The sequence below is a fragment of the Pseudophryne corroboree genome, chromosome 6, assembly GCF_028390025.1.
Source record: "Pseudophryne corroboree isolate aPseCor3 chromosome 6, aPseCor3.hap2, whole genome shotgun sequence".
NCBI lineage: Eukaryota > Metazoa > Chordata > Amphibia > Anura > Myobatrachidae > Pseudophryne > Pseudophryne corroboree.
The window spans coordinates 771097506-771119113 of record NC_086449.1 but is presented as its reverse complement, the minus strand read 5'-3'; the positions used below and the strand labels follow the sequence as shown (position 1 = coordinate 771119113).

General features: G+C 46.1%; 1 protein-coding gene across 9 annotated transcripts in view; it reads right to left on the bottom strand.

The window, feature by feature from the left end:
- TCOF1 (treacle ribosome biogenesis factor 1) overlaps positions 1 to 21608 on the bottom strand; it is a 231621-nt gene that overhangs the window by 49338 nt on the left and 160675 nt on the right. For all 9 annotated transcript variants that reach the window (XM_063928639.1, XM_063928641.1, XM_063928644.1 and 6 more), the window contains 4 exons: positions 12488 to 12567; positions 12174 to 12357; positions 9490 to 9939; positions 7791 to 7909 (listed from right to left, as the gene is read on the bottom strand). In XM_063928639.1, coding sequence (XP_063784709.1) covers positions 7791 to 7909; positions 9490 to 9939; positions 12174 to 12357; positions 12488 to 12567 — 833 coding nt within the window. The remainder of the gene's footprint in view (positions 1 to 7790; positions 7910 to 9489; positions 9940 to 12173; positions 12358 to 12487; positions 12568 to 21608) is intronic.

Here is a 21608-nt window from a genome sequence, read left to right as displayed (position 1 = left end):
TCCTACCATTTATGGGCAACAAGTGTCTATAAGTGGTACGATTGGACCGCACGGTTGTATGTGTGACCAATAACGCAACGTGATATGAGGTCGTATATCCATGCGTAAATCTTGCCCTCATACGTGTTGTAGGGAGCACATGCAAGCGTGATTTGTGTAAAGAAAAAGGAAGGGAATTTTCTCAGGAAAATCTCTAAAAATAGGGCCTGCAACGGCTACACGTGTCTGCTAGAAGGCGGAACGGAGATACCCGGAGCAGAAGAAGTTCAGTGGAAGAGCTTTAAGGATTTCCAACGAAGTTCTGTGTTTGGTGCATTTTAGGAAGTTTTTCTGTGTTAAAAAGGTCCACAATGGCAGCCAAGTGCACAATACAGAGACGGTCGGAGGTCAGGATTCAGACTCCAGAGGCTTGCAGACCCCGAGGGTCTGCTCGGTTAGTAATGTGGGGGAAATATGGTCCCCACTCTGAGACCTTTTGTGATGAATGGACACGAATGACTGCGGGGGATAAGGTACCATTTCCCGGGATAGGTAGTTTTGACTCAGAGGTGTTGCATAATTTAAGGAGAAGGATATGTCTCATTAAATCAGCAAAGAGACGAATCAAGCATTATGATTGTTTACAGATATGGCAACAGGAGGGTGAAATGCAAAGAAATGTAACTTACTTACCTAACTTTCATCTTGAGAGGAGAGAAATGGCAATGGAGGGGATTGTGGTTGCGGAGAAAAGCACAAGGGTGAACAATAAAAACGCTCTTAGCAACTGTAGTATAGATAAGAATAAGTGTAATAAATGTAACAAAGATAATTGTAATACTGTTGAATGTACAACTATTAACCCATGCAAGTCGCACCCCATGTTAAACTTTCCTCAGGAACACCAACCAGAAAGTGAACCCAGAACGATGTCGGCACCTCTTCCAGAAGCCATCACACAAGACGTCCAGGTGGACGCGACCCAGTCGGTAAAAACTGTAATCAAACCCCCTAATGGAGGGTCAGGTGAGGTCGTGTCCACAGGTATGTATGGTATTATACATCACGCACAAACAAATGTACCTTATATCTTAGAATCAATTCAGAATGACATTACTGGACTTAATCCTGTTAGGGTAATTGCAGTACCAAATGGGGAAACTGACTCTTCAGGAATCACTCCTGTCAGGGACATCGCCATGTACTGCCCTTTTTCCCGAACAGAATTAAGAGCAATTCTGTCTGAATTTCCTGATCCCAGGAAAGACTTAGTTGCTTGTCAAAGATACATTAGAGTGCTAGGACATACTGCAGAGCCAAGTAACAAAGATTGGAGGACAGTTTTGAGGGCATGTTTACCCCCCGATGTTGATTCATTGAAATTTATCACTGATTGTAAGCTAGATGAGGAAGTGCCACTAACAAACAAGTATAACCAAGATAATGTAAAAAGAATCAATCTACAGTTGAAAGAATATTTTCCTACAGTAGTAAAGTGGAATAAAATCTATACAATAAGACAAAAAGAAGGTGAATCCGCAGAAGAGTATTTTCACCGGGCTCTGCAGGATATGGCTAGGTACACAGGTATAGATGACATTGAAACTAATGTACACCACAGAGAGGTAGCTGTGTCCGTATTAGCGAACAACTTAAAAGACACACTAAAAATTAGGGTACAAACTTCAATACCTCATTGGAGAGGTATCACGGTGGCGGCATTAAGAGAGTCCGCTATCGAGCATGACCGAAATATCCAAAGAACCAGGGAAGCGCAGGGAGAGCGGTTGATGACACTGAACATCCAAGCACTAGAGGATGCATCAAGTCGACCAGAACCCCAGGCCCCTAGCACCTGGAGAAGGCCAAGGATTTGTTACCATTGTAGAAGAGAAGGGCATTATGCCAACAACTGTAATAACCCACATAAAGTTAGACCCCCTAGACCAAGAAATGAGCAAAATTACAACACACACCATTATAATCAGAGATCAGATAGGAGGAATTTTGAGCCACACCCATGATAGGTAGTCAAGAAAGGTGATCATACGACGGATGGTAAGCCTGAGGTAACGGTTAATAAAGTGGGAGGTCATTCACTGAAGACACAGGAATGACCAGGTGAAACGTTGTAAATGTATTTGTGAAGAAAAATGTTTTTCTCTCTCTCTCTCTATCCCCATCTTTGACGATTATCGGTGAGAATTCACACATTGCATATCCACTTGGTCCTTGCAGAAGTCTACCAAACCCCAGCAGGACCTATCCGCCACAATGTATTTCTGGCCAGATACAAACAGTGGAGTAATGCAGGTGCTGGTGGGGAGGGACTGCTCAAGGAGACCATTAGACACGTAGATATGACAGCCTGATAATGCTAACAATGTTTTCTTAATGTTGAAAAATGTTTGATAAAAATGCTTTGTTTCTCGTTTCCTATTGTTGTTTGTTGATAAGTTATGTAATATATATATATGCACATGAAGTGTTCTCTCTCTCTCTCTTTGTTTTTTTTTTTACTCTCTCTTCTCACTCATGTTTTCATGGTTTAAAGATGGTATGTCACCCCTCAGTTGGACCAATGGTAATGCCAGATTTTTGCTCCTTACAGAAAGATCGCTGGTTAGGAAGGAATATTGCATCACCAGAATGTTCGTGTGGAAGACTGAGAGACAGCACCTTTGAGAGGACAGCAGAACAAGAAGAACAACAAGACGAGAGAACTTATTATCGTAACAAGTTCTCTCCCCCTCAAACTGTTTTCTTATACCCCATTTACAAATTTCTTCTTTTCTCCTCCTGTAAGATGGACTTGCCCCAAGAGACTGTGATATGGATTTTCCTGTTGACCATGATGTTGACCAGAACAGTCTGTTTCGGTGAGAGTACCAGTGAGGTCGAGAAAGGATCCAGAAAGGTCCTGATGACTGAGACGGAGGTGTAAATTTCCAATAGCAACCCAATCACCAAGCAAAGGCGAGTACCGGGCACGATCTAACAACCATGTTATTTGTAAACAATTGTGAAGGATTGTTAGTTCAAAAAGAAAATTGTATCTGTAGGCTCTGTGACAATCTGATAGAGGATGGATGCATAAAGAAATGCCAATCCAGTTTTAATATCCATATGGACCGGCATCCATTGAGTGACTATCACTCCTTAATGGGTAGTGTGTTAAATAAAACAGATTGTTGGGTATGCTCTCAAGTACCTCAGGGTCATAGTAAATCAGGGCTAGTACCATTTCCTTTAACGGTAGGGGAGGTACTTGAGCTAAAGGGTGGGAGACCGGTGGACCGGAGGTTTAATATCTCCAGCCCTCCTAGTTTGAAGCTCCACCAATACCACGTGGATAGGTCCCTATTATGTTTTAACATCTCCAATTCCAGAAAGCCGGGAAATTGGGAAGTATCATGGAGCGACCACACCATGACCTTTTCACACAGAGCAGATAGAATGCCTACAGATACAGAGCTTGTACGCCACATAGCCAGTAGAGGAAAATCTTTCCGGTATAGATACACCTTAGGAAATAGGATTACTAGAGTTGGAGAAGTGTCACCAGGATACTGTGCACATATCGTACAACCTGATACGTGCATTAAGCAGATGGAAGAGTTAGGGCTAGGAGATTTCACCTGGAAGGTGTGTAATATGGTAATGTCTTTCTCCGTCCCATATGTTCTCCCCGATGATGCATATTTCATATGCGGGAGAAAGGCGTACAAGTGGCTTGCCCCAAACTCTGAAGGATTGTGTTATATTGGAAGAGTATTGCCTGAAGTAATGACTGTAACACATGACAAAATGAAAGACATACACCGTGGTGCCCAAGCTCCTTATACTCACACTCATTACGAGCACCGAGTTAAAAGACAACTGTCAGAAAGGTTAGAGCATCCGGCCTCTGATCTGATCCATGAATCCACCGGGATTCAGGTTCTGGTGGCGTTAGATTTCACTCGCACCGCTCGAGGAGTGATGAATTATAGATACATTTCCGCACTCGCCAATTTGTTAGATAATATCACTGAAATGTATGATGACACGTTTAGATATACTGGAAGAGAACTTCAGGCTTATAAAACAGAACTGGTACAGCATAGAATGGTTCTTAATTACCTCACAGCAGTGACAGGCGGATATTGTGTTACATTAGCAACACAGTACGGCGTGAAGTGTTGTACGTATATCACGAATAGCACCGAGGATCCGGTAGAGGTCATAGACCAAAAGATGGACGATATTCTCCAATTAAAGTGGGAATTTCGTCGAAAACACAATCTCACTCTTGCTGCTGTAGGTAATGAGCTGACTGGTTGGGTGTCATGGTTGAACCCGCGAAATTGGTTCTCCGGTTTGGGAGACTGGGCTCAAGGAGTCATAATGGATGTTGGGAAGTTTCTACTATGTATCTTAGGTGTCGTTATATCGATTGGATTGATATTTAGATGCGGGCAGGCTTTAATGAGGTGCAAACAAAGTACCAGAGTGATGAGTTTGAGGAGTGAGGAAACTGTAATTAACCTGGATTTGATTTACGACCCAACGATAGAAACAATGATGTGATGAAAATGCGATTTCTACGGTCCGTTTCTTTCACCTGTTTTTCTGGTTTTTCTCCAAGATAACAAGACCCCCCTTGGACGAGGAAGTTGATGAGACGCTATACAGACAACGGATAGACCAAAGAAGAAGTTTTGACCACTTGAGATATGGACACTTGATGAACTTTGCCATGGATCCCCAGTTTCCCTAGAATTCTTAAAATTACGCTAGCCCAACATTTTTTTGTAAATCTAATGGCATCGACAAAGCTTATTGCTCACGCTTAATGAGCAAAACAGCGCAAAGAAGACGACTTTCAACTGATACCGAACAAAACTTCAACTGACAGATGTACATTAACCTGACATAGAATACCACCGCATTTACCGTAATTATGTCTTTTCTTCATTTCTACAACCCTCAGGTAATGACACACATAGTATAGGGAATACAGGCACAGATATCAGCAATCACATATTCCCCCATTCATGTATCATCAACTAAAATGTGCTCCCCATTTTGTTCAAAAAGAGCTCGGTAAAGTTTGACAGCCCATCCACAGACCTGTACCACGGGATAAGTAGGAATTCAAATGTATACTTCGCAATACCTCGAAGCTTGATTTACAACACGTACGGCACGATGATACATGACCCCCCAAACATGGACTCATACACACATGCTTCTGCTATCTCACTAGGTCATACCCTCTTCCCACCTACTCCTCTCTCCTCCCTTACCCAACCATGGAAATGAATTAACCCCTGACATATATTTTTCTCCTTTTGAAATGTTTTCAGGAAGTGGCAGTTATTATTGACTGTCAAAGTCAGAAAAATATTTCTATGCACGCTACCATATTTGCACCGCACACAGGTCCGTGCTGCGCATGCGTACGCTCTCCCGTACGTGCGCATACTCACAGTCGCGGGCACCCGCAGGCGCATGGTATGCGTATTTACGGTAGAGTTTATGCGATCATAGCGTGCGACTCAATCATTACATATTTTCACTAATAATGTATTTTGTAGATCATGGTCCCTTTGATAGATTCTGAAAGTTTGGTTAATATAGAATGTTCATGAACAGAGGAATCCCTCTTTGTTTAATACGAAGGGTCAGATAAGAGTAATACAGTGGTGTTTAGTATCCATCGGAAGAATATTTAATTAGAAATATTCCGGTGTTGGTTTGGAGCAGATCAATCGCTCGTGCGAATAGTTATGGACATAAGAAGTTTATGAACATTTACTTTATTTGCACTTTATTACCCATGCGGCGGGAAACTCAGTTTCCCTCCCACCTGAGCAGTTGGAAATAGTCACAGCCCACCTGTATGAATCAACCTATGACCTTTTGTTATAATGCGAAGCCGAATTCCTGTGTCCAATGAACAATGAGATTGTAGGGACCCTTGAATTGTATTGTGTGTGGAGCATAAATAGCAGGCCGACCATATCCAACTTCACTCTCTTCAACGGTTCTCATTGCTGATAATCGGGAGCTGGATATCGAGGCGCATGCGATTGTTCCCCTTGTGCGTAAGTTTCTCTCCGTAATCATATTGTCTTACTGTGAGCCATTTCTCTCATATTTCTCTCTCTCCCTCTCTTCTCTTTCTCTCGTATTTTCCCTTGATTAGTATTGTATTGTATTGTATTTCTTGTATAGTTATTTGGTTAGGAAGTCTCTGTTATATTGTAGTGTATCATTTGTACTGTGATTCCTTTTTGCAAGTATATTAGTTATAATACATATAATAGGCTTTGGACCCTAAACAAGTATCTGTGTATTTTCTCATAGTGTTAAGTGTTCACAGAGCGTCGGTGACGCTCAAGCAGCTTTGTAGTTAATCAGGTTACACCAGGTTGCACTTACACATTGTCTCTACATAAAGGTATACTGTGTATCTCATTGTTAAAAGGTATAGATATCAAGGTATAGCGTTGTGAGCGTCTGCGCCGCTGGTGATCTCCTCGTGGTCTCGAGCGTCCGCTACGCCATAGCGAATCATTACGTTAGTCACAGCCAATAGCGTGTCTGCCTGTGATCTCTGGGCCGTGAGCGAAAGCGACGCTTGAGCGTCTCGCCTACGGCTGAGCGATCGATACGCAACTAGCGTACCCTTACGGTACTTCTTACATAGTCAGCGTACAGTGTTCTTAGACCTCATAAAGGGTTGTTTATACGATAAAGCAATTCAGCTTTATCAGCACCCTTCTCGGCCGGACACAAAAACCTAACTGAGGCTTGGAGGAGGGTCATAGGGTGAGGAGCCAGTGCACACCACCTGATCCTAAAGCTTTTACTTTTGTGCCCTGTCTCCTGCGGAGCCGCTATTCCCCATGGTCCTGACGGAGTCCCAGCATCCACTAGGACGTCAGAGAAAATAATAAATAATATGTCCCATGTTCAGTATATTGAAGCTCATAGTAAACCAGTTCTCAGGTCTCACTGCTCCCACTGTCAAAACACTTACATCAAAAAAGAGACACAAAACTAACACTCAAACACAGAATACAGGTTGAGTATCCCATATCCAAATATTCCGAAATACGGAATATTCCGAAATACGGACTTTTTTGAGTGAGATAGTGAAACCTTTGTTTTCTGATGGCTCAATGTACACAAACTTTGTTTAATACACAAAGTTATTAAAAATATTGTATTAAATGACCTTTAGGCTGTGTGTATAAAGTGTATATGAAACATAAATGAATTGTGTGAATGTAGACACACTTTGTTTAATGCACAAAGTTATAAAAAATATTGGCTAAAATTACCTTCAGGCTGTGTGTATAAGGTATATATGTAACATAAATGCATTCTGTGCTTAGATTTAGGTCCCATCACCATGATATCTCATTATGGTATGCAATTATTCCAAAATACGGAAAAATCCGATATCCAAAATACCTCTGGTCCCAAGCATTTTGGATAAGGGATACTCAACCTGTACTACACATCCAGTTCCCCAAACAATGGTTCCGGTACACAGGCATACATGGACAGCTATCTGATCACGTGAATCAGAAAGTCCCAGCCGCTTGCCATTTAAGTGTCTCTTGGTTGATGATATAAACACAGCTGGACAAAGCTCACACGGAGACTGCTGGTCAGGTTTTGTCTACTTCATATTATTTGGGGGTCAATACTGTTATAATGGACATATCTTAAGGTGAAAATGGGTTGGGCAGGTCTCAGAAAAGCAGGTTTTGCAGAGAAGTTTACGACCAATATTTAGGTACAATGACAGTCATCACCTTTTTCTTAGGTTTTGACAGAAGGCTGATCCCCGAATCCGTGGACTCCACAACTGGCCCAGTTACAATTGGTGTTACTTTCTTATCCTTCTTAGGTTTCTTTTCTTTAGAGTCTTTTTCTGCGGATGTACATAAAGCAGGGAATGGGAATCAGCAAAACGCTCAAATAAAAAAGGAGAACTGGCATTTTTAGCTCAATAGTAGCCAAACAAAAACATTCAAATCCAATTTTCCAGGTCCACCTGGGGGCCAATGCTACCTTGGTGATATGCTGCAACGCTGTCCTACAAGAGGTTACATGAGGGCTGAAAGCAAATACTGCCCAAAGCTGGCATCCTTGAAAGCAAAAACATGAAAACTATTGGGCAGAGGACTAGGTGGCTCCCTGACACAGCTGCTTGGCTGAGGCAATGTGCCCCCTTGCCTGGAAGGCACTCCCTGGAACAGGTGAGTGAGCAGATACACTTTCAGGAAATACACCTGCTGAATGGTGGATCAGATCCATCTGCCTATAGCCTGTTTTGATACTGGCCTACAAGACATCCTATCCCGGTACATCTTCAGCACCTAAACCACATGCAGGAGCGCAAGCTGTACTTTGCAACTGGAACCAAACTCCCTTTAAAAATAGACCACCTTGACAGTGCCGGGAGGCCTTCAGAATGATCTCTGCCCCACCCCACTACTACACCAGATTTAAAACCTGCAGATGGACCAACCATTCTGGGAGAATGCAGTTTCTTCCCAAAGAAAAAGGAAGGAAAACAAGGTACTTAGAACCCACAGGCTTATAAAACGGCACAATGAGCTTCCAGAAGATAATCCTAAAGGGCTGGAGCTTCAGCTCAGTGGCAGGAGACTAGTCTCCCAGCTACACGACAGCAGCTCTGTCATCTCCAGCCCTATAGCCTTACATCATGAAAGGGACCCAAATCCAACCACGGCAGAAGCAGGTAGTGCCCCCCAACACCCTGTAAACTTCCCTGGCAGTAAATTGGAGTATGGTCTCATCCACGGCTCTGGAAGCCATGGTTCATGTCCCACCACTGCAAGAACAGTTACTGCAGCGAGACTCCAAACCAGGTTACAACCCTTGCAAACCAGTGACTTCATCTGCCTCGCTTTCCCCAGATCCCAAACATCACTTTTTGTGGCCATCCTTTTTGAACTTTTAACTGCTTCTTTCTGGGCTGATGGTTTGACTATTCTATGCCTGAAATCCAAAGAGCATCTCTAGTGGACACAAAATACATCTGAGGATGGAACACTTCCAGGCTGTAATGCCCATTAATATTCTTTGCTATTCCTGCATAAAAGATACTCACTAAAAATGCAGCCTAGATGAGGACTACCTGGAAATATCCTCCAATTACAGGATTGCACCAATTCTGTCCTACCAGGCAGAATTAAGGGCTAGGACCTTCCTATAGGAATGCACCTAAATGTGAAGGCTAGCCAAAAAACAAAAAAAAAGTGTTCTGATGACTGCATGAGGGGCAGAACCAACTGTAGCCAAGGAAAGAAAGTCAGACCACGCCCTCCTGCAATTTCCAGGTGTGAAATCATCAGGATCGGAATTCTCCCACCAGTCGACGGTTTGCTTTATCCATGATTACATGATTATTACGACTTCACAATTAAGACAAAAGCAAGCAACAAGCCAAATGACCCGCCCCTGATGTAACACCTGGGCACTTACTTTTCTTTGCTTTCTTTTTTTCAGATTTTTTTTTGTCCTTCTTTGAGGATTTGGATTTTGGGGTTTTAGTCCCTCCCTCCGCGCCAGCCTTATGTTTCTTCTCTTTCTTCTCCTTTTTCGCCTTCTTAGCGAGTTTTGCCTCCTGCTTGGCTAAGTCATCCTCAGGTGAGAGCTTGCGCTTCTTGCCACTCTTCACATTCTCGGCAGGTGGCTGAGCAATTTTCTGTGCAGACGGAGACTTCATGTCCCCCTGATCGACAGAGTTTGGGGTGTCGGGGACCCACAGGGAGGAAGTCAGACTCGTGTTATTAGCCTGTTCTGGGATTGTTAATTCGGCTAGTGGACCTTCACCAGTTTTCTTCTTGGAGGACTTTTTCCCTGTCTTGTTCTTCTTTGGGTTCCTCCCTTCCAAGAGAGCTAAAACAGTCTCTTCTTCAGATTCCAGCATTGCTGCAGAAGGAAGGGGGAGCGGATATAAATATAATAAACAGTTGTGCAACAATGACATAAAACATATGGACAACACCAATACTGACCGACAAGTTATAGTAAAACACACGGAATGTATCCGAGCATTATTTGGTGCAGCACCATGCCCATTACTAAAGCCAGAGTAGAGGTAGGGTCCAATCAGGACTATGTACCCAAAACTAAAAATGAAAAACAACAGTGTATCACTGTAAAACCATACTAAGCTTATACTGGTTAGCCAAGACCATTCCCAGGTTATTGCCTGCAGAAGATTCCAACCTCAGGGCAATTACTCACTGTTCCTGAGCTCCCAACAGCTGCACAAGAAAGCAATTTACCCAAGTGCACAAATCAGGTTCTCAGTACACTTGTCCCATCGCATTCTCTTTTCAGCAAAAAGTTTATCAATAACTATAAAGAAGCACCATCCATATAGTATACTGTATGTATACAGAGGCAGAACTCTGGGAGGCAACGGAGTCAATTGCCGCCGGGCTCCTGCTTTGAAGGGGGGCACTTCTCCTCCGGTTCTGTGTGTTCAGCGACATCAATTAACTTAATTGACAGCAGCCGGTATCTCTTCTGTAGCCGACTTACCCACTAGTCACTACACCTTACAAATCACACCCTCTTTATTATAGATACACTGGAAGCAGACACCTTACTGATGAAGCTATTTGCTCCTATAAAGGAAGCATGAGAATTCTAACTATATGAAGTTATTTCTCTGACAATTACAAGTAACTTCATATAGTTAGAATTCTCATACTTCCTATGCAAGAGCAAATATCTCCATCAGTAAGGTGCATGCTTCCAGTGTAATAGGTTGTGGGTTCTAATCCTGGATATGACACTTGCAAATTAATTTTCAGAGAAATAATCAGCATTGTGAGTGACTGAGCAGATCTATGTAGTGTGTGGCTGGACCCCTACATGGATCTACCTAGTTGCAACGGTTTTGTAGTAGCTTCATATAGTTAGAATCTGCAGGCTTGCCATGCAGGAGCAAATATATATAATGGGGGGGTCACCAATATTTTTCTTGCCTCCGGGCAACTGGGACAAACTTACGCCACTGTGTGTATACATATGTAGCTGTACATGCAGGTGTTAAAGTGAGCCGGAACGGGGCGGAACTGCGTTCAGTCAATTCCACTTGAGAGACGGAACGCAGTTCCGCCTCCTCCGACTCGCCTAACCAGATGTGTGGCCGGCGCTGCAGGAAGATGCCGGACGCCCGTTGAGATTGTGTTACCAGCGGGCGCCTGACTCTCTCTCCACAGCGGCAGCCGGGGGCAGGAGCTCACTACTGAGCTCCGGCTTCCGGCTCTGTCACTGTGCGCTATGGGAGAGACGTCATGACGTCTCTCCCATAGTGTCGAGGAGCAGATGACCAGAGGACTGCAGCGGCCGGACACGGAGCGGGGCTTGGTGAGTATAGTGTATTTTTTTTTCTTTTGTATAGCGGCATCTACTGGGGGGCTAAACTACAGGGAGGCTAATCTACAGGGGCCATTACCACTGGGAGGCTAAACTAAAGTAGGGGTGGGGGTAAACTACTGGGGTCATAACTGCAGGGGCATTACTACAGGCAACATTACTACTGGAGGCAATACTACACAGGGGCATTACTACTGGAGGCACTACCAATGAGGGCATTGTAAAGGGGGCACTTCATAAGGGGCATTACTCCTGGGGACATAAGGGGCACTACTATTGCGGGCATTGCATAAGGGGCACCACTACTATGAGGTCTATATAAGGGACACTACCACTGTGGGCACTACCAGTAGAGTGGAAATTACATAAGGAGCACTACTACCGTGGGCACTGTATAAGGGGCGCTACTGCTGTGGGCATTATTCTTTTTGAAACCATGCCCCTTTTTTTTTGCGGCGCGCGCAATACCTTTATTACATGGGCGCCATGGGGAGGGGGGTGAGTTCCACCACCTCTCTAGGACCACTTTAAGCACTGTGTATATGTATGTGTGAAGTACGTGTATACACATACCAGTGTGCAAATAAGTACATGTTTAATGCAGTATGAGCAGTTAGTTTTCTTGTATGGACCCTTATCTGCATCTACACTTTATTAAATGACACCACTTGACCAATGAGAACACTCAATTATATGTACAGTATAATGTATATGGATGCCATATCATCCTCTGGCTAGCTTAGCCATAAAGAACCACAAGTCACATCACACACCTCCTGAAGTGTTCTGCGCAGCCGGAGGAGCTGCGATAGCCTGGACGTGCCTTTTGGACTCAGTCTTCTGTTTCTTTGCCTTCCCTGGTTTCTCAGCAATTGAAGCCAATTTGTTTTCCACCTGTGAGGCAGTTTTCCGTTTCTTTGGGGTGCTTTTTGAAGGGGCTGGCTCTTCGAAGAGACGCTTAAGTGACAAGAACAGAATAACATTAGTCCAAAATTACCTATAGTACATGTACTAAGAACTTGTTCCTTTGGGAGACATGTGGCAACAACCAATGAGAAAACCAAAAATGTGAAGTGCACAGAAGTACCTGGGAATTCTCCAACTCGCTGCCACTCTTGTCAGTTGCAGGACAGACCACTTTCACCGGTGTCTGGGGCACAGCTACTCCTACACAGAAGACAAGATCAATAAAGTTGAATTTTACATTGACCTCGCTAGTAAAACTAAACCAGCGAGACCAGTACTTCTGAGACGTCTGTTGACCATAGGCTGTAGTGTTGCATTAGATTCAGGAAAGATATCCAACACAAAGACAGTGGGCTCCTGACTTGAGTATGGCCTTCACCCGACCAGAAGCTAGCTGTTATTTCTACCGTATCAGATATTTTGGCTCTCCAACATCTATATGAAAGCAGCATTTCATAAAAACAGAAAGTACTAGACCCTAGTGCACCCAAGATAATGGATACAACCTTTGGGGGTCTATTCGTAAAGAAAACAAAAAAAAATAAGAATTTACTTACCGATAATTCTATTTCTCGTAGTCCGTAGTGGATGCTGGGAACTCCGTAAGGACCATGGGGAATAGCGGCTCCGCAGGAGACTGGGCACAAAAGTAAAGCTTTAGGACTACCTGGTGTGCACTGGCTCCTCCCCCTATGACCCTCCTCCAAGCCTCAGTTAGGATACTGTGCCCGGACGAGCGTACACAATAAGGAAGGATTTTGAATCCCGGGTAAGACTCATACCAGCCACACCAATCACACCGTACAACCTGTGATCTGAACCCAGTTAACAGCATGATAACAGAGGAGCCTATGAAAAGATAGCTCACAACAATAATAACCCGATTTTTGTAACAATAACTATGTACAAGTATTGCAGACAATCCGCACTTGGGATGGGCGCCCAGCATCCACTACGGACTACGAGAAATAGAATTATCGGTAAGTAAATTCTTATTTTCTCTGACGTCCTAGTGGATGCTGGGAACTCCGTAAGGACCATGGGGATTATACCAAAGCTCCCAAACGGGCGGGAGAGTGCGGATGACTCTGCAGCACCGAATGAGAGAACTCCAGGTCCTCCTCAGCCAGGGTATCAAATTTGTAGAATTTAGCAAACGTGTTTGCCCCTGACCAAGTAGCTGCTCGGCAAAGTTGTAAAGCCGAGACCCCTCGGGCAGCCGCCCAAGATGAGCCCACCTTCCTTGTGGAATGGGCTTTTACAGATTTTGGCTGTGGCAGGCCTGCCACAGAATGTGCAAGCTGAATTGTACTACAAATCCAACGAGCAATAGTCTGCTTAGAAGCAGGAGCACCCAGCTTGTTGGGTGCATACAGGATAAACAGCGAGTCAGATTTTCTGACTCCAGCCGTCCTGGAAACATTTTCAGGGCCCTGACTACGTCCAGCAACTTGGAGTCCTCCAAGTCCCTAGTAGCCGCAGGTACCACAATAGGCTGGTTCAAGTGAAACGCTGAAACCACCTTAGGGAGAAATTGAGGACGAGTCCTCAATTCTGCCCTGTCCGTATGAAAAATTAGGTAAGGGCTTTTATAGGATAAAGCCGCCAATTCTGAGACACGCCTGGCTGAAGCCAGGGCCAACAGCATTACCACTTTCCATGTGAGATATTTTAAGTCCACAGTGGTGAGTGGTTCAAACCAATGTGATTTTAGGAACCCCAAAACTACATTGAGATCCCAAGGTGCCACTGGAGGCACAAAAGGAGGCTGTATATGCAGTACCCCCCCTTGACAAACGTCTGAACTTCAGGAACTGAAGCCAGTTCTTTCTGGAAGAAAATCGAGAGGGCCGAAATTTGAACCTTAATGGACCCTAATTTTAGGCCCATAGACAGTCCTGTTTGCAGGAAACGACCCAGTTGAAATTCCTCTGTAGGGGCCTTCCTGGCCTCGCACCACGCAACATATTTACGCCAAATACGGTGATAATGCTGTACGGTTACATCCTTCCTGGCTTTGATCAGGGTAGGGATGACTTCATCCGGAATGCCTTTTTCCTTCAGGATCCGGCGTTCAACCGCCATGCCGTCAAACGCAGCCGCGGTAAGTCTTGGAACAGACAGGGTCCCTGCTGGAGCAGGTCCTTTCTTAGAGGTAGAGGCCACGGGTCCTCTGTGAGCATCTCTTGAAGTTCCGGGTACCAAGTCCTTCTTGGCCAATCCGGAGCCACGAGTATAGTCCTTACTCCTCTCCTTCTTATGATTCTCAGTACCTTGGGTATGAGAGGCAGAGGAGGGAACACATACACTGACTGGTACACCCACGGTGTTACCAGAGCGTCTACAGCTATTGCCTGAGGGTCCCTTGACCTGGCGCAATACCTGTCTAGTTTTTTGTTGAGGCGGGACGCCATCATGTCCACCTTTGGTTTCTCCCAACGGTTCACAATCATGTGGAAGACTTCTGGGTGAAGTCCCCACTCTCCCGGGTGGAGGTCGTGTCTGCTGAGGAAGTCTGCTTCCCAGTTGTCCACTCCCGGAATGAACACTGCTGACAGTGCTATCACATGATTTTCCGCCCAGCGAAGAATCCTTGCAACTTCTGCCATTGCCCTCCTGCTTCTTGTGCCGCCCTGTCTGTCTGGATCAGCACCGGCTGACCTTGAAGCAGAGGTCTTGCTAGGCTTAGAGCATTGTAGATGGCCCTTAGCTCCAGGATATTTATGTGAAGTGATGTCTCCAGGCTTGACCACAAGCCCTGGAAATTTCTTCCCTGTGTGACTGCTCCCCAGCCTCTCAGGCTGGCATCCGTGGTCACCAGGACCCAGTCCTGAATGCCGAATCTGCGGCCCTCTAGAAGATGAGCACTCTGCAACCACCACAGGAGAGACACCCTTGTCCTTGGTGACAAGATTATCCGCTGATGCATCTGAAGATGCGACCCGGACCATTTGTCTAGCAGATCCCACTGGAAGGTTCTTGCGTGGAATCTGCCGAATGGGATTGCTTCATAAGAAGCCACCATCTTTCCCAGGACCCTTGTGCATTGATGCACTGAGACTTGGCCTGGTTTTAGGAGATTTCTGACTAGTTCGGATAACTCCCTGGCTTTCTCCTCCGGGAGAAACACCTTTTTCTGGACTGTGTCCAGGATCATCCCTAGGAATAGAAGTCGTGTCGTCGAGATCAGCTGCGATTTTGGAATATTGAGAATCCAACCGTGCTGGCGCACAACTATCTGAGATAGTGCTACTCCGACTTCCAACTGTTCCCTGGATCTTGCCCTTATCAGGAGATCGTCCAAGTAAGGGATAACTAAAACTCCCTTCCTTCGAAGGAGTATCATCATTTCGGCCATTACCTTGGTAAAGACCCGGGGTGCCGTGGACAATCCAAACGGCAGCGTCTGAAACTGATAGCGACAGTTCTGTACCACAAACCTGAGGTACCCTTGGTGAGAAGGGTAAATTGGGACATGTAGGTAAGCATCTTTGATGTCCAGAGACACCATATAGTCCCCTTCTTCCAGGTTTGCAATCACTGCTCTGAGTGACTCCATCTTGAATTTGAACCTTTGTATGTAAGTGTTCAAGGATTTTAGGTTTAAAATTGGTCTCACCGAGCCGTCCGGCTTCGGTACCACAAATAGTGTGGAATAGTACCCCTTTCCCTGTTGTAGGAGGGGTACCTTGATTATCACCTGCTGGGAATATAGCTTGTGAATGGCTTACAATACTGCCTCCCTGTCTGAGGGAGACGTCGGTAAAGCAGACTTTAGAAAACGGCGAGGGGGAGACGTCTCGAATTCCAATTTGTACCCCTGAGATACCACCTGAAGGATCCAGGGGTCCACTTGCGAGTGGGCCCACTGCGCACTGAACTTCTTGAGACGGGCCCCCACCGTGCCTGAGTCCGCTTGTAAAGCCCCAGCGTCATGCTGAGGACTTTGCGGAGGCGGGAGAGGGCTTTTGTTCCTGGGAACTGCCTGTTTGTTGCAGCCTTTTTCCTCTCCCTCTGCCACGGGGCAGAAATGAGGCGCCTTTTGCCCGCTTGCCCTTATGGGGCCGAAAGGACTGCGCCTGATAATACGGCGTCTTCTTAGGTTGAGAAGCTACCTGGGGTAAAAATGTGGATTTTCCAGCAGTTGCCGTGGCTACCAGGTCTGATAGACCTACCCCAAATAACTCCTCCCCCTTATAAGGCAATACTTCCATGTGCCTTTTAGAATCCGCATCACCTGACCACTGCCGCGTCCATAAACCTCTTCTTGCAGAAATGGACAGCGCGCTAACTCTTGATGCCAGCCGGCAAATATCCCTCTGTGCATCACGCATATATAGAAATGCATCCATCAAATGCTCTATAGTCAGTAATATACTGTCCCTATCTAGGGTATCAATATTTTCAGTCAGGGAATCCGACCACGCCAGGCCCGCACTGCACATCCAGGCTGAGGCGATTGCTGGTCGCAGTATAACACCCGTGTGAGTGTATATACATTTTAGGATATTCTCCAGCTTTCTATCGGCAGGTTCCTTTAGGGCGGCCGTATCAGGAGAGGGTAGTTATCAGTTTTTTATCGGGGGAAACCCACGCCTCATCACACACTTCATTTAATTCCTCGGATACAGGAAAAACTACAGGCAGTTTTTTCTCACCAAACATAATACCCTTTTTAGTGGTACTTGTATTATCAGAGATATGCAATACATTTTTTATTGCTTCAATCATGTAACGTGTGGCCCTAGTGGAAGTCACGTTTGTCTCCTCATCATCGACACTGGAGTCAGTATCTGTGTCTGTCATTTGAGGTAATGTCACGCAATTCCTTCAATAAGCTCATCCACTCAGGTGTCGACTCCCTAGGGGGTGACAACTCTATAATAGGCAATTGCTCCGCCTCCATCTAATTTTCCTCCTCAAACATGTCGACACAATCGTACCGACACACCGCACACACACAGGGAATGCTCTGATAGAGGACAGGACCCCACTAGCCCTTTGGGGAGACAGAGGGAGAGTATGCCAGCACACACCAGAGCGCAATATATAGACAGGAATACCACTATAAAATGTGCTTTTCCCTTTATAGCTGCTGTTAGTATTAAAACTGCGCCAAATTAGTGCCCCCCTCTCTTTTTTACCCTTTTCTGTAGTGCAGGACTGCAGGGGAGAGTCAGGGAGACGTCCTTCCAGCGGAGCTGTGATGGAAAATGGCGCCCGTGTGCTGAGGAGATAGGCTCCGCCCCCTTTTCGGCTGCCTTTTCTCCCGCTTTTTGGTGAGTTCTGGCAGGGGTTAAAATACATCCATATAGCCCTGGGGGTTATATGTGGTGTATTTATGCCAGCCAAGGTGTTTGCATTGCTGCTCAGGGCGCCCCCCCCCTAGCGCCCTGCACCCTCAGTGACCGAAGTGTGAAGTGTGCCTGAGTAACAATGGCGCACAGCTGCAGTGCTGTGCGCTACCTTGTTGAAGACTGATGTCTTCTGCCGCCGATTTTTCCGGACCTCTTCTTGCTTCTGGCTCTGTAAGGGGGCCGGCGGCGCGGCTCTGGGACCGAGCTCCGAGGCTGGGCCTGTGTTCGGTCCCTCTGGAGCTAATGGTGTCCAGTAGCCTAAGAAGCCCAAGCTACCACCACTTAGGTAGGTTCGCTTCTTCTCCCCTTAGTCCCTCAATGCAGTGAGCCTGTTGCCAGCAGGTCTCACTGAAAATAAAAAACCTAAAACTAAACTTTCACTAAGAAGCTCAGGAGAGCCCCTAGTGTGCACCCTTCTCGTTCGGGCACAAAGATCTAACTGAGGCTTGGAGGAGGGTCATAGGGGGAGGAGCCAGTGCACACCAGGTAGTCCTAAAGCTTTACTTTTGTGCCCAGTCTCCTGCGGAGCCGCTATTCCCCATGGTCCTTACGGAGTTCCCAGCATCCACTAGGACGTCAGAGAAATAGGATTTTAATACCTACCGGTAAATCCTTTTCTCTTAGTCCGTAGAGGATGCTTCAAGAACCATGGGGTATAGACAGGATCCGCAGGAGACATGGGCACACTAAGACTTTGAATGGGTGTGAACTGGCTCCTCCCTCTATGCCCCTCCTCCAGACTCCAGTTATAGGAACTGTGGCCAGGGAGACGGACATTTAGAGGAAAAGGATTTATTTAATTATTTTAAACTAAAGTGAGATACACACCAATGCAACGGCATGACCAACAGTCACAGATTGACTGAACTCAACGCAACATGAGCGTAACTATAACCAAACTGCAGATACAGCCCGCACTGGAACGGGCGCCCAGCATCCTCTACGGACTAAGAGAAAAGGATTTACCGGTAGGTATTAAAATCCTATTTTCTCATACGTCCTAGAGGATGCTTCATGAACCATGGGGTTTATACCAAAGCTCTAGAATGGGCTGAAGAGTGTGGATGACTCTGCAGCACCGATTGACCAAACAAGAGGTCCGCCTCAGCAGGGGGTCAAACTTGTAAAACTTCGCAAAGGTGTTTGAACCCGACCAAGTAGTAGCTTTGCAAAGTTGTAACGCCGAGACTCCCCGGGCAGCCGCCCAGGATAAGCCCACCTTTCTGGTAGAATGGGCTTTCACAGATTTCGGTAACGGCAATCCTGCCGCAGAATGAGCCTGCTGAATCGTATTACAAATCCAGCGTGCAATAGTCTGCTTAAAAGCAGGAGCCCCAATCTTGTTGGGAGCCCACAGGACAAACAGAGCCTCTGTTTTCCAAATCTGCGCCGTTCTGGCGACATAGATCTTCAAAGCTCTGACCACATCGAGAGACTGACTCCGCCAAGGCGTCAGTAGCTACTGGCACCACAATTGGCTGGTTAACATGAAATGATGAAACCACTTTTGGCAGAGCGGAGTTGAGAACTCGTCAGCAATTTCTATCAGCATGGAAAATCAAATAGGGGCTTTTGTGAGACAAAGCCGCCAACTCAGACACTCGCCTTGCAGACGCCAAGGCCAACAACATGACCACTTTCCAAGTAAGGAATTTCAACTCAACCTTGCGCAAAGGTTCAAACCAATGTGATTGCAAGAATTGTAACACCACATTAAGGTCCCATGGTGCCATTGGGGGCACAAAGGGAGGTTGGATGTGCAGCACGCCTTTTACGAAGGTCTGAACTTCTGGAAGGGAGACCAATTCTTTTTGAAAAAAGATAGACAAGGCCGAAATCTGTACTTTAATAGAGCCTAACTTTATGCCCGCATCCACACCTGCTTGTAGGAAATGGAGCAAATGCCCCAGGCGAAATTCTTCCGTAGGAGCACATATTTTCTCCAAATACGGTGGTAATGCTTTGCCGTTAATTCTTTTCTAGTCTGAAGAAGTGTAGGAATGACTTCACTGGGAATACCCTTTCGGGCTAGGATTTGGCGTTCAAACGCCACACCGTCAAACGCAGCCGCGGTAAGTCCTGATACACGCACGGCCCCTGTTGTAACAGGTCCTCCTGAAGAGGAAGAGGCCAGGGATCTTCTATGAGCAACTCCTGAAGATCTGGATACCAGGCCCTTTTTGGCCAATCTGGAACAATGAAGATCGCCTGAACCCTTGTTCTTCTTATAATTTTTATCACCTTTGGAATGAGTGGAAGTGGAGGGAACACATAAACCGACTGAAACACCCACGGTGTCACTAGGGCGTCCACCGCTATCGCCTGAGGGTCCCTTGACCTGCAACAATATCTCTGAAGTTTCTTGTTGAGGCGGGACGCCATCAGGTCCACTTGAGGAACTCCCCAACGACTTGTCACTTCTGCAAAGACCTCTTGATGAAGACCCCACTCTCCTGGATGGAGATCGTGTCTGCTGAGGAAGTCTGCTTCCCAGTTGTCCACTCCTGGAATGAAGACCGCTGCCAGAGCGCTGGCATGTCTTTCCGCTCAGCGAAGAATCTTCGTGGCCTCGGCCATCGCCGCTCTGCTCTTTGTTCCGCCTTGGCGGTTTATGTACGCCATTGCTGTCACGTTGTCTGACTAAATCAAGACCGGCAGTACGCCGTTGTGGATGGCTCTTAATTCCAGAATGTTTGTGTGTAGACAAGCTTCCTGGCTTGACCACTTTCCCTGAAAGTTTCTTACCTGTGTGTCTTCTCCCCAACCTTGGAGGCTTGCATCCGTGGCCACCAGGATCCAATCCTGAATCCCGAACCTGCGTCCCTCCAGAAGGTGAGAACTGTGCAGCCACCACAGAAGGGAAATTCTGGTCCTGGGAGATAGAATTATTTTCCGGTGCATATCCAGGTGAGAGCTGGACCACTGGTCCAGCAGGTTCCACTGAAACACCCTGGCATGGAACCTGCCATACGGAATGGCCTCATAGGCCGCAACCATCTTCCCCAGCAACCGAGTGCAGTGAAGGACACCTTTGCCGGTTTCAGAATCTGTTTTACCATGTTCTGTATTTCCAGAGCTTTTTCCACTGGAAGAAAAACTCTGCAATTCTGTATCCAGAATCATACCCAGGAACGACAGCCGTGTGGTTGGATCCAACTGTGATTTTGGCAAATTTAGGAGCCAACCGTGTTGTTGCAGAATAGTCAGTGAAAGAGCAACATTCTTCAACAATTGCTCCTTGGACCTCGCCTTTATGAGGAGATCGTCCAAGTACGGGATAATTGATTCCCTGCTTGCGCAGGAGAACCATTATTTCCGCCATCACTTTGGTGAAAATCCTTGGAGCCGTGGACAGACCAAACGGCAACGTCTGAAATTGGTAATGACAATCCTGCACAGCAAATTTCAGGTAAGCCTGATGTGGAGGATATATGGGGACATGAAAGTAGGCATCTTTTATGTCGACCAACACCATAAAATCCCCCTCCTCCAGACTGGAGATCACTGCTCGTAGAGACTCCATCTTGAACTATAATTTTTTTAGAAAGAAATTGAGGGATTTTAGGTTTAGAATCAGTCTGAGCCATCCGGCTTTGGGACCACGAACAGGCACGAATAAAAACCTTCCCCCTGTTGAGACGGGGGTACCGTGACAATCACTTGATTTTGACACAACTTTAGTATCGCAGCGCTTACTATCTCCCTTTCTGGAAGAGAAGCTGGCAAGGCCGATTTGAAAAACCGGTGAGGGGGCATGTCTTGAGACTCTAACTTGTACCCTTGTGTTACTATGTCTACTATCCAAGGATCCAGGTCCGAGTGCACCCAGACCTGACTGAAGAGTTTGAGACGTGCCCCCACTGGAGCGGACTCCCGCAGAGGAGC